This window comes from Cyrtonyx montezumae, unplaced genomic scaffold (genome assembly GCF_038088225.1).
Source record: "Cyrtonyx montezumae isolate F1298 unplaced genomic scaffold, pur_monq_1.0 scaffold_13, whole genome shotgun sequence".
Lineage (NCBI taxonomy): Eukaryota > Metazoa > Chordata > Aves > Galliformes > Odontophoridae > Cyrtonyx > Cyrtonyx montezumae.
This window is the reverse complement of record NW_027071859.1, coordinates 9,216,356-9,233,114: the sequence shown is the minus strand read 5'-3', so window position 1 is coordinate 9,233,114 and position 16,759 is coordinate 9,216,356. Positions and strand designations below refer to the sequence as shown.

At 43.5% G+C, this 16,759-nt stretch overlaps 2 protein-coding genes across 2 annotated transcripts; both read left to right on the top strand.

Moving 5' to 3' along the window:
• Window positions 1-727: 727 nt before the first annotated feature.
• Window positions 728-9,600, top strand: LOC136045256 (uncharacterized). The gene is made up of 12 exons (XM_065731085.1): window positions 728-789; window positions 887-945; window positions 1,035-1,127; window positions 2,704-2,831; window positions 4,268-4,414; window positions 5,225-5,296; window positions 5,797-5,964; window positions 6,045-6,141; window positions 6,978-7,195; window positions 8,198-8,351; window positions 9,264-9,472; window positions 9,577-9,600. Exons 1-12 carry the CDS (start codon window positions 761-763, stop codon window positions 9,598-9,600), a joined length of 1,398 nt encoding a protein of 465 aa, XP_065587157.1. The 5' UTR covers window positions 728-760.
• Window positions 9,601-11,694: 2,094 nt separating this feature from the next.
• LOC136045301 (zona pellucida sperm-binding protein 2-like) lies at window positions 11,695-16,198 on the top strand. Its single transcript, XM_065731134.1, has 11 exons — window positions 11,695-11,823; window positions 12,402-12,519; window positions 12,599-12,765; window positions 12,890-12,990; window positions 13,071-13,192; window positions 13,291-13,341; window positions 13,433-13,595; window positions 13,699-13,822; window positions 14,832-14,928; window positions 15,132-15,224; window positions 15,761-16,198. Exons 2-10 carry the CDS (start codon window positions 12,462-12,464, stop codon window positions 15,203-15,205), a joined length of 957 nt encoding a protein of 318 aa, XP_065587206.1. The 5' UTR covers window positions 11,695-11,823; window positions 12,402-12,461; the 3' UTR covers window positions 15,206-15,224; window positions 15,761-16,198.
• The last annotated feature ends 561 nt before the right edge of the window (window positions 16,199-16,759 follow it).

The window sequence follows — 16,759 nt, the reverse complement described above, 5'->3', positions numbered from 1 at the left end:
CCCCTCACCACATCCATGCCACACAAGCTGTATTTCTGGCTCAGCCTTCCCGCTCCCCTGGCACGCTCCCATCCACCGCAGCTCCCACCGGGAGCACGGACTTCCTCTTCCCAGGCAATAAGTTTGGCCGTTTACAGACCTGTACATGGTCTGACTGATCCGGTGATAGCAGAGCACAAGATGCTTGCAACAAAACACTCTCCGATAATCAAACAAATCAAAGGGCGAGCTAACTGGATCCACAAAAGCGAAGCGTGTGGCTGCCAAAGAACTGCTGTTATCTCTGGCATGGCTGGGTCATCGGGACATTTCACAGAAACAAAAATGTATTTCCTGTATAGACGCAATTAAAATATCTCCGGGGATATTTTTCACGTGCACTTGAGACCTGAAGCCAAAGCTACCCCACTGGCTTACGGGGAACAAGGTAGCTACCCGGGGGCTGAGGGAAAGCTGTGAGCACCCCCTGCTGCACTCACTGAACCCGAGCTCAGCAGCAGCCCCTGGCCTTGGGAACACCTGGCAGAAGGGTGCTCTGCCCTCCCAGGGGCATAGCGACAGGGACGCTGCCTCCCGCTGCCAACAGTTCAGATAACATCTGAGGGCTCTGCAGCATTCAGGGTCTGGAGGAGACGGCGCAATCTCCATTGTAAAGGGTTGGATTTACCTTTCCCCTGAGTCTGACTGAGCTCCACAGCTGGGTTAGTTTCCTTTACAGTTGGGAGGACTTTGCTGCCCATGCACACATCTCTGCGGACCGATGGAAGCTGTGGGCTACTCGCTATGCAGGTACTGAGGCTCTGCTTGCTGCTTCTTTCGTTTTCCATCTTGACCTTGTTTTTCTTCATTGCTCACCCTGTTGTTTGTACATATGTTTATACCGCAGGATCTGGATGCTTTTCTTGCTGTTCTATGTGGGACAAGAGAGGCAGATGGCTCCCCGAGGTTGGTCAAAGGACAGTGGGAAAAGCAAAGATGGCTATTTTACTTGTTGTAAGTCACACCTCTTGCCCTTCTCCATGTGCCCTCTCCAGGTTTGGTACAGAGCAGTTGCCACTCCAGGATATTTTGGATGAAACTGAATAAACACTTGCTCCAGGGGAAGTTCTTCCAGCTGGAAGTCAACGGTGAGTCACAAGGGGCTGCCCTGACGTGATGGGTGGGGAATCACCTACATGATCACGGTGCATGTGATCTGGATGCTGCTGCCACCTACGTTGCAATTATCTGTTCACCTACCCCAAAGAACCTACCTACACCCAGTCTCTCACACTTCAGTCTGGCCAGCAACCCTACTGGTGAGCAAAGCTTGTATCTACAGCCACAGCCCCTTGCCCCTTACACCTAACTTCCCAGAGGAAAGGTGGAAGGATGGTCTGATGAGGAAATTCGGTTGTCATGTTTTTCTCTGCTGAGACTTTTCACATCCGACAAGGAAAACTAAGATGAAGTTGCAACTTGGATACATCCTAGACAACATAAATGACAATGGCAGTACTGGGTAATACCCAGAAAACACTCTCACTGAGAGCTGAGCAAGTACTTCAGCAAATAAAGGAATTATTATTTTTTAATTCAATATCACAATATTAGCAAACTGCCCTATATCAGAATGAACAAATGGTCTCCATTTCGCTGAGGAAAACAAAAACCTACTTAACCAAGATGAAAACCAGAAAATGTTAGCATTGAATTGAGCAAAGTATGTGATTTGACCCCAAAACAGATTTCTTTCTGTTGAGATCAGTCCACTTTTTCCTGGGTTTTAAGCTTTTTTTGATTGATTTGGAGGCAGAACTGAAAAAGTCAAGTACAGCAAGGGTGTGGAGAGAAGTGATAGCTTTTATGAGAGCAACTGATATTGCTGGAAAAAACAGACAAGCCTTCAGGCACAAAAAGGTTGTTTGTTTCTTCCAGCTCTATCAGTTGGTCTCATGAAAGCTATTTTCTCTTCTTCCAAAATTCCTCTCACTTATCTGCTTAGTCTATCCTGGCTGCAAGAATACATCTACTGAAACAGCAGTTATTAGTACTGTTCGACATATAAAGATGACAGATAAATCTTGAAATTACAATGGCAGCTAATTAAACCCTATCTATTTGTACAGATTCTTGCATCTAACCCAAGACCAAAATAGCTCCTTAATCAGAAGAGCAGATAATTAACAGAATACAATGTTGTTAATTCTACCAGCACCAAGAGCTGAGCACAGCCAGCTCCCAGTGTGCCTGTAACTTGGCTCTCCCATAGGCTTAACAGCACACAGCACCCTGCCAAGATGAGCAAACCTGACCCACTTGTAGAACTGCCTGTCCAAAATGCATCTTGAGGATTTTTAGAGACAGATGGCCCAGAACTCTTTTTTTGAGAGTAAAATCAGGGAAGGAGAAACATATGTGATATCTCAAGAGGAACTCTGTAATAGTGCTTCAAGAGGGCTGTGGCACAAGCTTCTGGACACAGTGCAATGGGCACTGAAGTGTATGTGATGTGGGTGAGCTTGAGACATGCCAGACTATCACATGCACTCTAACAAACACCATCAGAGCTTTGCCAGCTCCTTAAAAACACATGTTGGAGCACACCCAACCCAGCTGGACCTCTTTTCTGTGAAGAGCAACATGAGGAGGCCTCAGTTCTGTTCAGCCCGCTGCCTTTAGCTTTCCATCCCACAGGACATTTCCCAATGCCTTTTTCTGTAGATCCCTATGCTGGCCCTGTCCCGCTGGATGACAAACTAGCATCTCGCTGTGGCTATGTTCTGTCAGAAGATGTGTGGGGCAACCCCATCTTCCGTGCATCAGTGCTTGGCTGTCACGTGGCCAACGAGGTAAGACCTACAGATGGGCCTAAAACCACTTCAGACGGTACATCTTCTCCAACAAAGCAAGATTGGGATACTATATGGCATTCCAACAGCACGTTTGGAGATCCCAAGAAATACTGAACTTGAACTAGTGTTGATGGTGTGTAGAAATGAATAGGCAACCGCTCTTCAGTATGATGTTCGTTCAGTGTGACTGATGTGGGATTTCCTCTCCCCGTGAAAAGACACTTAGCCTAATGCTGCTGACGAGCTGCCAGCCCCCAAGCATATCCTTGTTACTGCTCATTTGCCAGAGACTTTCTTGAAAGCCTCTCTGGAAAGAAGTAGGCATCTGCTTGAAAAAGCAACATTTGCAGTGTGATTCTGGCAGATCATTTCCTGGCTTAATTTGTGTGGTAATGTGCCTGTTAACACATGCCTAGGGACATAGATCACATGCATCTATTAGACTCAAATTTGCCTCGTTCAACTTTAGCCATCTGAAAGATAACGTCTGGTCTAAACTAGTTGTTTATGCTTCCACAATAGTCAATGGAGAGAAACAGGCACCTCCGGAAGGTGATTCACTCCTTCCTAAAATATGTATAAAGTTTAGCCTGGATTTCTAAATTCTACATGCTAGTCAAAAATAAACGAACCTAGAAACAGAACATACCAGAGAAAAATCTTATCTTGCCTACATATTTTCTGGCTTGCCTTGGAAGACCCATAGAAAAAAAAAATAGGTAAAACTGCATGGGGAAATCTTATGTTAACATGAATGAGGGGTGTACACTGTGCTGTGCAATGACCAAGTTTTCAGACTGGAAATTTTTTTGGGAAGGGTTTTGTCTTTGTTTGCTTTTCTGTAGATAAATATATTTCCATGTCAGAGCGAAGCATAGCCCATGGCTTCACGTTCAGATCCTACAGGACTGAAGGATCAAGAAGCTAATCAAGATGTAATGGAGCTCATCAAGAGCGACACGAAGCAGCATTTCTAAGACACATATGAGCTACTTAAGTCAAACTAAAACCTCTGGAACTTTGCCTCCATGAGGAGGCAAACAGGCTGTCATGACACAGTCAATGAAGGCATCTTCCCCTGAAATTCCAGTGAATGCTATCTTCCCCTGATTAGTTGTCCTTTAATACTGGGGCAGGGATACAGTAGATTTGACCTGAGACACAGGCAGTTATTACTGAGACAAGTTCTCTGGATCAGAAAGCCCCTCCATATAAACCACTTAAGACAGGGACACATTTTGGAGGAACTTTCACAATAGTTTTGTACACATCCTTGTAAACACACGCTCAGTGCTCCTCCAAGCACTCAGGTCTTCTCCAGTCCTGCTGGAAACAGGACACTGGGCTGGATGGTCCTGCACAGCTAGCTGCTCCTGGCAGCGTACAAGCATGTCTTTACACACAATCTGCTCAACCTCCATTTTTCTTCCCAGGCAGATGAGCTGTTCTCACTGACTGTGAACATTAAGGTTTCCTCATTTGCAAGCATGAGGGCAGCTGTGACCTACACCTACCCCATGTACTGCTCCTACTCCTCCTGGGCCTCAAGAGAAATTGTGTGTGAAGAAAACTACATGGAGGTAAAAGTTCTCCACTACAGGCTAAGTCACATCCAAGCTCTCTGCCAAGCAACTTCCACAAACTCCCATCAGATGCTGGTTTTATGGCATGCACTGGCCACGCACACTGCTATTCAGCATAGGGTGCAACTGTGGATGCTTATCAATAATACACTTACCTGTCACAGGTATTTTGCATGCTGTTAAGCGTACAGATGCTGAAGTCTGACCCTGCAAGAAAATCAGCAGTGAGGCAGCCTGACCTCTTCATGTCAGTAATTTCATGTTATAGAGTGCTGCAGCACTAGAATGTTATCCTTCTATTTGAAATAATAAAACCGTATCACGTAACTCAGAGGATACCCCCTGTGAGCTAGGTCCTGCCTACCTCTAGATTTGGCTGTTCAACCAGCTGCCAGCATTTCTGGGTGCCCAGCCTGCATGGGAAGGGAGAACCAGTTCTGTTAAAGCAAGCTGACTGTTTCCCTGTACCTTCAGAGGAGAGAACCAGATACCTCTGGAAGTCTCCAAAGTGTGATTTAATCTACAGCTTGCTAGTTATCAAACAGGACCTTTGATTTACCTGGTTATACACAAAGGCATTCCTTCTGTATGTGCACCACAAAAATGCAATGGTTTTGACTTCCAGTTTAAGGTCACGGAACTTAAAAGAGTGAAGAACCCTTAAGGACACGCTTTAATCACCTGCAGTGAATGCAACTTGCTAAATCCATACAGACACTGGAAAAGAAATCTGAAAGCTCTGCCTCCCTTACTGGAAATAATGTTGAAGTTCTGTTTGTTTGCAAATAATTGCCTCTGTGTTCCCAGGTGTCAGTGAAGACTGATGTCCCTGCAGTTTCAAATGACTACACTGTAGCATGGATGTCAGCACTGCCAGAGGTATGGAGGAGTCTTCTCTAACAGCTTCTAGCCTACTTCTTGTAAACCTTGTGAGTAATGCTCAGGGGCACAGCTCCCATCTCTGTCAATAAAAGAGATACAACAAAGACGTCATCAAGTACTCAAAAACGCTCTCGCATTTTCTTTGAGCTCTAGATTATAGAAAGACATTTATGAGGGAGAGTAGAGACATATGCTTCTTATGTAGCTGAAAACTGAGTACAGAACAGGCAAAGGTAGGCAGTTCTTCACACAAAGATTCTTCACAGGGTAGTGAATCTGTCAGATACCTTGCCAAAAGATGTAGCTGCTAAGATCTTGCTTGGTCTCAAGGATAGCCTGGAAACATTCAGAGAGGAGAAATCCAATAGGACGTGCAAAATACAAAGAAGCTACAGGGTGGACTAGTTGTGTCCTAGTAATAAAACAGGTGGTACAACATGAGTGCTTTTTATAAGATTCTGGTAGACTCTGATCTGATGTTCATCTCTCTCTTGCAGACTCAGAATGTTGCATACCAGGTATGGCAACTGATGTTTGTTTCTCCATCAGGGAGAAAGAGAATACTGGTAAGCGATGCAGCAAAACTGGGCTACAGCTTCAATAACACGCTGTCCCGAGTGTACCTCCGTGCTCCTTACCACAGCAATGAGTCTGAAATCAGCGTGGTGAGTTGCTGCTCTCACTTGGAAACAAAACTGTGCCCTTCCACTGTGTGCTTATCATCTTTTTTCCTGCATCCCAACAGGTCAGTGGTGTAGATATGAACATGATCACTTCCACTTCCATGTACAGGCAGCGGTGGTTGCTTTTGCTGATTGACATGACAGTCTCCTGTCCTCTTGGTAAAGTTTTCTTCCTTGCTTACAAAAAAATACTACCTAAGGAGCTAGTAAGAAACAGTCCCTCCATCTCCCTGTGACCTACTCTGTAAGAGAAGAGGCTTACAAGCTGCCCTCTGAGCAGCATGAGCTAAGAGTCCATGGCCTCATTCCCGGACAAACATGTTTGTTCCCTGCTGTGACACATTACTTGTGTTCCTGGTGCAGTTTGGGCCCTTAGTCTAGTTTCTCAGACTCCCAAGTTCGAGCTGGAGACAAATAAAATTGCTGCAGAAGGGCCAGGGAGCATTCCCTGTTTTAACTTCAGCGCCTTTGGCTCTTCACTGTCACGTAACTCCATCTATGGATGAGCTCTGTCCTTGGGACTCACCTAGTCCTTTTCTGTAGAGATGTAAAACTAGTCTGGCTGTTTGCAGAACAGGGGGAGCTGCACCTTCTGTCTCCCAGATCAATCTGAACAATTAATTTGATCCATCAGTGAGGAAGAAGGATATCTTAAATTGTCACAACCTTGAAGCCAATATTTTTAGGAAAAAAAATCCAAGCAAGTGGCTCTGTGTCCCATTCCTTTGCCAGTAAAGCAAAACTCTGGGACCAAAAAGGCAACAGAAAAGGAGGAGCATGATTGTCAGTAATTAATAAATTGCTCATTTGAAACTAGTAATTGAAGTCTGCTATGAGTGCCAGGGTTCCAAAGACAGAATAGCCATCAGTTGGTAATATCTTACCAGGCGTTTCATTAGTGAAAGATGTAGAGGTGCTCTGGTGGAAAGGAGTCAGGAAAAGCAACCGCTGCAGAGGGAAGGCTCACTAGTAACTCCAATTGCACGACTCAACAGATGGTACCAGTTTCACTGATACTGCTCTAACATGGACTGTGCCAAGTGTTATCCCCACGTTAGTGCTTCAAGAATCCACCTTTTTGTCTAAAACCATTTTAATGGGTGTCGATGGCCAACATATAGTAAACCCAGACAAGAACAACTACTTACTGGAGCACAACAAGACACACATTGGAATAACTATCCCTATTGGAGCAGAAGGAGGAAAACTGAAGGTTAGTATGAACCTGTCACAGACAAACACGTTTTAGATGGATGATGCACCATGGAAAACATTTCCAAGCCATGTTCCAGCAAGTGATGGCTACTTAAAATTCTCAGATACAAAAAATACCAGAAGACCTAGATACTCCCTCTCTGTGTCTCAAAAGCACTTTCTCAGAAGTATCTCTGATTAGAAAGCATGGCAGATGCAAGATAATTTCCTGATAAGCTCTATGCTAATAAATTAGAAGGGGTTCCTGGGCTCTGCAGTTCAATCATCTACATTATTACATTAAGATCTGGTCCTGGTATACTTCTGGCCAGGTCAATTAGCAGTTTCCCAGACAGCTTCCATGCAGCCAGCATGAGTTAACATGAGTTAACATGGAACACTGTTTACTGCCAGAACATAGTTTGGGCCCAGCCACTTGTTCTGGACACAATATAATCTATGTCAATCTATAGTTTACAGACACAGAGGCAGAGACCAAAGAAACATTAAAAATAAAATGGAGCTGGCAGTATTCTCACAAGACTCTTTACTAGTTATGAAGATGACAGTGGTGTGACTTTGGCTTATCCTCATCAGAAGTTAACTTTTTGGTCTATCAGTGGGTACTTAGATCACCATGGGCACAGTAGCACCAGGCACACCTATTTTGAAGAACTGCTGGAAGGGCTGATGGACTTTCAAGTGAAATGGGATAGAATGAGAGACACAACTCATTGCCCAAAAGAAATATGTGTGATTACTAAACTTATATACTAAATTTACTGAGGATGTCCAAACCCCAATACCTCCTTACTAAGAATCTCAGCAGGGGGTGAGCCAAACATAGACCTGACAAATGGGCCAGGCAAAGAAACAAACAAGATCCCAACATACCAAAATCCATCCCAAACTTCCCTAGAATACTGTTTTCTCTTTCTAGTGTAGGAATTTTAACCTTGTTCAGTCATTCCTTTATTCAGCCTTTGAGTACTAAGGCCTAATCACAAATTTTGCCTCCTAGAGTTCTGTATCTGGTGGTGTATATGGAATCATTTACAGTATTGACTTGTTCTTGGAGCACACGTGGACAGATGCAGACTGGCAAACCACTAAGTATACCGTCGTCAAATCCATCACTACACCTTTCATGCCACAGATACCAACTGTTATCAACAGTAAGTCATTCTTCTTATTGACTTTCCCAGTCTCATCCTTCTGCTGCAATGTATGTTGCTCCTTTTGAACTTTGCCACACATTCACATTAACCACAATGTTCTCAACTCCCACTTCCAATTTGCTAGCCAAAGATTCAAGGTATTAAAAAACAAAACGAACCTTTAGCATGAATAAGTGTACCACGTATCTCCTGTCTTTATGAGATGAAACGACAATTTCAAGTTGCTGATAAGAACATTTCTGTCACTATAATCACTAGATATTATTTTTCCAAGAATAAAGATGTTTCCAAGAGTAAAGATCTAGAACAAAGATGTTGCATTATGCAGTTATCACTCTGACAGGAAGAACTGTCTGAGGCCAGTGTCCACGAACGGCATTTTCTACCCAAGCAACCTTGCATTTGTTATCTGAAAAATACTGAAATCATCGTGCAAAACAATGGTGTAGATACACTTGTGTTTTTTTTAAATGATATTTTGCAATGCACTAAGGCACTAGACATCTTTCAGAGCTATGTGGATAACTGATACTTAAAAGAAAATAAATTTAAATAGAATCCCTTCATACACATTATCATAGTTCTCCCCTATTTTATGCAGCTGAACTAGATTCTAGATTCCACAGCCAGAAAGTCATTGCATGTCATAGTGCACCTCTAGAAAGTTACCTAACCTGCTTTCTATGAGGTTGTACATATATATATATTTGTTGTTAATCTCCCGCAGCTTGAAGCAATTCTCATGTACTCAGAGTACTGCAGATCTGACTAGAATACAAACAGTCATTAATCAGAGCCATTAAAGAGATGGCTGTTGGCTAAGTTTCCTGGAACATGAATGGGAGGCCACCCCAACTGTCTTAGTTACTTGGTCCACATCAGCAGTAATTTGATGTTCTCTCCCTACAGATACTCTGCCAGAGGAAAAGATATTTAATGTTGCATTTGGACACTTTCTTCCTGATGTCTCTCTGGTGGCAATAACAATAGGAAATGTGCCATTTACCCTCAGAGAAGCACAGCACCGTGGGTATAAGATTTATGAAACTCCTTTTTCTAATGGAACGAAAGAATTTATCTTGGAAGTCTCTTTTGATGATCCCTACATACTAAAGGAGGTAAGATACAGTAGATCTCTGCTGAATGGAGGAGATTAGGGCAGTCTTTTTGCAGAACAAATCCCTGGCTCTTATTAATCAACAACCGTTCCTTTATCATAAAGGTCAATGATCCCGAACTCATCTGAATTAAGATTAGAGGTCTGCATGTTGCACGTTGCTCTCCCTAGACTTCTGGGAGAAACGCGGCATCAAGTGTGGCTAGATAGTATGAAATATGACTTCCTTTAGTGTCTGTCAGCACAGCTAATTTCCAAGCACAGTGCTGAGCAGGAAGAGGTTTGTCAAATCTCTGTTAAACGCTGTCCCTTGAAACAGGAGTGCCTTGGAAAAATAAATCAATTACTGCAGTCCTGCAAACCAGCCGTTACCAACATCCAGTAACTCCTGAACCTGCTGTTTATGCAGAGCCATTTGCCTGCTGGCACCGGGCAAACACCACATGGATAGGTACAGGCTGACTCAGGTTATTCTAAATGTAATTTTGTTCAGCTTCAGACCATTTGTAATCTAAATATTTGTAAGAAGTATAAACTTGTAGAGGGAATTCAGCCTCTCATTTTAGTGGGAGGACATTAAGCTGTGCCTCTACCACCTTTCTGACCAGTTCATGCAGGGCTGCAGTGCTATTTTCTCTTACAAGGAACACACGGGATCTGGACTAGTGCAAATAATTTCAGACTGCAGTCAAACCACAGTTAAATTGCATTAAAGTGCAAAGTGAGCCAAAACATTTCAGCAAAGCTTAATACTCCTTTCAGGTTGAACAGGTTTAGTTTCGGGGGCATTTTTTCTGACATAAATGAGAATATTGAGAAATTTCTCACAGCATCTCCTCGTATCTTCTATCTTACCAATTAAGCTTTCTCCTGGGTTCAGACCACAGTAAAGATAAGGATTTGGATCCAGACCTCCCTCTGTGGGCTCTTTTTCACTAGTGGGCTTCTGCCTCCATTTTCTGAGCAGCACTACATTCTCCATATTTATGTTTGGCCAACAGAACTGTTGAATCCAGTCCAGATTTCTGAATAGCTTTAGGCCAACTGAAGCGACGCTTTTGGAGAGAAGCTGTTTGTTAGGGAGAGGAGAGTGCTAAAATGATTACTTAGTACTGCTCAGGATATACATCCCTGTCTGTGCTGGAAGCCATTGCTACTGCAGCCTTATACTTCTCTCTCTTTCAGTACGTGAATAGAAATGAAACAAAATATACCCTTCTTGTTAACTACACTATAAGCGTGGGTCCAGAGATGATACTGTATTATCATTCTGCAGAGGTGGAATGTGTGATTGCTGATCTTGGTAAGTTTTGCCACAATATTAAGTGGTTTGCATCAACAGCACAGATCAGATTTTCATTGAACTCTGAGTGGAGTTAGGCTGAGGATGAGAGCTTTTGGGAAAACCCCACCCTTCAATAGCTCATTATTGGTAACGAGGCCAACTTGCTGCTTTTCTGATGGCAGCTCTTCTGCATACTGGCAAGACAATCTGCCCTCGAGACACTGAGAGCTATAAAAACCAGTGTGTAAAAGCAGTTGGCTAGCAAACTCAGCGAACAAGATGCCTCATAGCTTGAACATACATCTACTGGCAAAACTTTCAGACTGCTGCAAGTTTTAGTTTGTCCTCACATGCAATTCTGTCTCTGTGTCCAGGACAAAACTCAAATGACTCAAAAAAATTGCTGTGAACTCTAAAGACAGCATTTCGATAAAGAGAAAATCATCTGCTAAGAGCTGTACTTAGCAGCTTATTGTAACAGCCAGGAGGTCGTATTTTTTCAAACTTCTTGGATTTTGGATGCCCCAAAGGCAAGTGTCTCTTCCCTGTCCTATCTTCAAAGTAGCTCTAAGCTCAACCCAAAGAAGGCCGACCAAAAAAAAATCTTACATACATAGTCCATCTTGTGTTACCAAAACAGGGAGCAATCCTGGCAGCCAGCTGGCAGGCCAGGGCTGAAGTACGAGGATTCCTGATCCTGCTGACTGTGAGCTGTACATCCACAGCACAGCCAGCAGCCCATAGGTGATGCCAGTACACGCGTGCACTGCTGCAGTGCCAGCACAAAACTGGGAGACAGAGATCTGTGCCTGAGGTAAATCCTCATTCACTGCTAACTCTTTATCCCACCTCCTCCCACAGAAATACCAGAAGCAGTTGGTTACTGCGACGAAGAAAACCTCTATCTTGCCATTCCTGGTTTTGGCCTGCACCAGTACTGGAACCTGTATCTTGGTACCAAGCTTCTGAACCGGCACACGGCACACACGAATGGTTATCTCGCGGCTACCAACGCTACCCATCTGATCCTGCAAATACCTCTGTTTGCTGTGGGAGTCATCTATGAGGTACCTGAACTGAGTTACAGGCTTGGCAGCACACAGGGCTGACTGCTCACAGGGGTACAGTCGCACTGCCACAGTCTGCAGCACCGCGGTATTACACCTCTAAGGCAGTGCAAGGAGGACAAGAGTTATCAACACAGATTCTCCTGGTAATGCCATGTGTTACGTGATCTGCAGTGTTGGGTTCTCGCTAAAAGATATGCACCAAGCGCTCAAAACAGACTACTCAGTGTTTTTAGTAAGACAAGGCAAAGTGTCCCATCTGCACCAAGCCAGAAACTGTATTTCAACATAGCTTTGATGTTCCTTTTAAAGGGACGTTTTGTAGAAATGTTAAAATTGATGTGGTAGTAAATATCCAGGGTATTCTACAATAACAGCCAAAATTTCTCTCTCTTTGACAGTGACAAATTAATTCATAACAGAAAACTCCTACCTCCATGCTGCGCCAGGCTTGAGTTGTCACACTGACATAACTCTCTTGACTTTTTGGTATTCAGATGGCACAAGCTAAAGAGCAGGATGTTGGACATGCTGATCACATGCCTTAACAGAAGATTTCTTCCATCCCCTCTTCTCAGGAAGTGTCCTTCCAGAAAATTAAAGCAAGGTTTGATGTTGCCCTAAGGAAAGTGCGAACCATGGAGACCTTACAGACATTCTCTGTTAGCTGCAATTTTAATTCTCCAGCATTTATATGTAAGTTATAAAAATGATCCATCAACAAAGAGGTCTGTAATTCTTCCTTTGAGTTTACAACCAGCTCTGATTTTCTCAGTATGCTACCCAGATGGTACTGTAATTATATCTGCTGAAATGAAGACAGTTCCTGGCATTGATATGAGTAGAACCCAACTAAGGGATAGCTCATGCAAGCCTAAAGAGTATAACAAAGGACATGCCTTCTTCAAGTTTCATGTCACCACCTGTGGCACTTCAGTAAGGGTAAGTGTGTGGCCAGAGCATATACATCTGCTGCAAGCATCTGTCTCTCCTGCATTTTCTCTTTTGTTGCCATGCCTCAAAACCTGAGCAGATTCGGTTTTTAATGAGCTTCCTATATGCACAGTTTGAAGGTGATCACATTGTTTACGAAAATGAAATCTCTTATGAGAAAGAGACTCTTCCAGGACAGAGCCAGCCGACAATCACGAGAGATCCAGACTACAGGTAGGAGCAGCAACTGCTCAGTGACAACACACTTCGGTGGTGGAAAGTGAACACACAAATTACCCTTTTTCCTATTACAGATTAACAGTCTTGTGCTACTATCGAGCAAAAGAGACAGTGATGTTAGGTGCCTTCATTACGGAGCCCTCTGCATCACGTCCCTCTGGCACCGGTACAATAGTGCCAAGGTCAAATTCTGGAGGTAGACAATTATCTTCCTACATTTTGGAATTGCTGTTGCTTTTTAACGTGTAATATGCTTTCTGCTAAAGAAGCTCACCAACATTTCCTTTTCTTCAGTACACAGAAGGGTAAGACAAGCCCTGAATGTAGTTTCAAGAATGTCCAAAAGTAAGTCTCCTTCAAAGAAAACCAGAAAAATTCCAAACATGCTTTGATCTAAATAAAATTTTAACAACAAAATCTCCAATGTTTTGTCAAGGTGAATCTTTCGTGGATTTCTATGAGCCCAACGTGGCAATATTCAAGCGACCCATGGAGTCTGTGTTTCTTGAGGTGGAGCTGAAAGATGAGAGCCCAGACACGGAGTTATACCTGGATAACTGCTGGGTGACAGGGTCTCTAGACTTCAACAGCACCCCAAGGTGGAACATCACCGTGGATGGGCAAGTAATTACCAAATGACCAATGTGTTCATCAGAGGAACTCTGATTTCTTCTAGATCTTTTGATCTGTTCTCTCGAATAGGTGTGAGATCAATGGCAGTGAGTACGTTGCAGAGTTCTGCTCAGTAGCTGCTAGCTCTAGAGTGAGACACCCTTCTCATTTCAAAAGGCTGGCAATAAGAACCCTGACACATCAACTAGAACAGGTAAGATTAAGTGAAAGGCTCATCCACAATTCATGGACCCAATCCAGAGTACTTTCTAAGATCATTTAAAAACCCAGCCAATTTAAACACCTCACAGAGTTAAGACCTAGCCAGCATCCAGCCCAAGTAGCTTGACTGGTGTGAAGGTTTAATTTAGTTCTCTTCTCAAATCCCCCCTGCAATGCAATTCCAGTGACATGAAATTGGATCGGCTGGAGTAAACAAAGAAGTCTGGTATGTAAATATGATTTTTATACAGTGTTATGGAGTTTTAATAGGGACATATTCATAGTATTTCAACTGAAAATGTCTAGAACAGAAAACTCAACTTTTGCATATCATATCATATCATTGCACATAATATCCAGCAAGAAGTTGAGTTCTGTTGTGTCTCATCTGCCCAGCCAGTCAGATGCCTCCTCAGAAGCCAGCCCAGTAGGCAGGGAAGCAGAGGCATGTGCCTCTGGCCTTGCATTTTGGAGGATCTATTTCCCTTCAACATTGTAAGAGCAAAGAAAACTGAGGACAGACACCTGGGAGTGCACTGCTCCTCAGGCACCCAGTTGAGTCAATTGTAGCTCAAGTCATGGCAGTACCACTGTCTAGGCAGCTTAAGCACATTATTTTTTTGTCTTGGCCTTTTGTGAGCTGTTCAACTTGTGAACTTGCTAGAAATGAACATGATGCAATTCTGGCATGTGCTACTTCCTAAACGGGCAGCTGCATCTAGCGCAAGATTGAGTTTCTGTCTAGCTTTGATACTCAGTCTCAGTGCAGCTCGTGAGGCTTTCACTTCTCCATCTCAGCCTCTCAGTTACCAAACTGCCTGAGGGCTTCTTTGACACCAAATTTGAAATTCAAAGCAGGCTCAGCTAGAAGGTGTCATCTGCAAGTGTTCAGACAAACCTGAGTCTAATCAGCTGTAACTTCTGCAAAAGGAGTACAAAAGACAAAACAGTGCTCTGCAAGAGGGATCTGAAAAGGATCAAACGGCTCTTTTTCTTCTCAGATGTACGTGCACTGTTCAGTGGCAGCCTGCTCCACCGCCAACACACTGCCTGGCATTCCCTGCAGTGGACAGTGCAGCCCAAGCTCAGAGAGGAAAGGTAAGTTTTCAGGAGAAAAAGATGGACTACAAAGCACTCCTGACCTGATGATTTCAAGGGATTTAGGACTCTTGATTTTGACATCTGACCATGTCTTGAATGTGGAGTCTGCAACATTTCCTTGAGTCCACAGTTTAATACGTTAGCACTGAAAGTACAGCATTTAAATGTTCTTGAACTTGTGTCCTTCCCAGCCTTCCCAGGTCACCATTCAGCCCACCTCCAGGGTTATGTAGTTGCTGGACCAGTCTGGATTGTTGAACCAAACCTAAGATGAAGCATGTAAACTGAATTCGGTAAGAACACTTGGCCCTGTGTACTCATCTAGAGAGGCCACCATGTTTTGTGTCACAAGTGATACATACTCTGTCTTATGAGACCTCAGTTTCTGAGATACTGTCTCCAGCTTGGCTCTGCCATCTTCTCAAAAGAATATGGGACAAGAACAGGCAAGGTATGTGGTCATCTGCTCTAAGCTTGAACCCATAAAAGAGGGAAGGAGAGCTACCTTCCAAGTGAAACAGAGGTGATACGGCCGTAGAGAAGATGCCAGCAGTAGAGCAGGGTATGCTGGAATCAGGCTGTTTGGGAACAGGGAAGATGCTATTTCAGCAGGTTTTCAACTGAACAGTCTTCAGCAGTCATCAGGATTTCAATTGAAAGAAAACGGAATCAAAATTTTAGAAACAAATAATAACAGAGCATTGCCATAGCATCCAAATCCCCCCAAAATGTTAGGGCACACCCCATAGCTCCATCTGTCTTTGGAGGACCAGAGCTATTCACTGAGTGCTCCAACTTCACTCATCACTTTGCTGTGTGTCTCCAACAGCACCCAGATGCTCTGCCATGCTGGCTACTCTCTAAATGTGCATCCAGACACTGAAGCTACCTCTGTCAGTGATTACAAAACTATCTTGCATGAAGTGAAAAGTTCAGACCGTGGGACTCAGGACAGCTCTACAACACTGGAAAGCGCCGAGGTCTGCCAGCAGGATTAGCAAATGGTGAAACCTGTTGTCTCTCTGAAGTGAATACAAAAGAAAACTTACCAGAAAATAACCCAAAGCTTCAAAATAACACTTTTTGCTTCTTCCAGCTGTTGAAATATGGACTTGCAGATCACGAAAATTATTCTTCCAGCTGTTGAAATATGGATTTGCAGATAACTAAATTTATTCCAATCCTGATTATGGACGCTTCTTGAAGTGACTGCCAATTCCTCCATGTGAATGTAAAGTGAAAATCTGAAAAGTCAAATAAAAATACATGCAAACTAAAGTAAGAGCAGGACATCTCTTTGCTAGCTTGCAACAGCAACCATCCGGGGTACTACCACTGGCTCCAAAGAGTCAGGCTATCTGCTACTTAGGGCTTCTTCCACAATGTCATACTACTGCTTTTTTTTTATTATAATATTGCACTGATCTGAGCTTCTCGGAAACTTGTTAGTTCCCTGCTTTCGTCTCCCCTAACTTTACAAAATGAGGGAGGACAGATGCCCAAACATCAGTGAAATGAACAACACACCTCATTATCTTTCTTCTTTGCACACAGAAAACATTTTTTAAGAGAATAAAAAAAAATTAGAAGGGTTATTTTCCAGAGATCGAGGACAGAACAGGTAAATAATCACCTGATACTCATTCTCAGGATGTCCCTATGCTAACTGAAGGTGGGACTGCAGCATGATTCCGTGTCCAACGGCAGCAAAGATAGGGCAATGGCACTTAAGCCAGTTCAGGTTACCAGCACTCACAAGTGCGGTGTCCGGTGGGTTTGTACAGCTCATGCAGCCTGTGTCTGGATCACACGTACTGATCCCCGCACA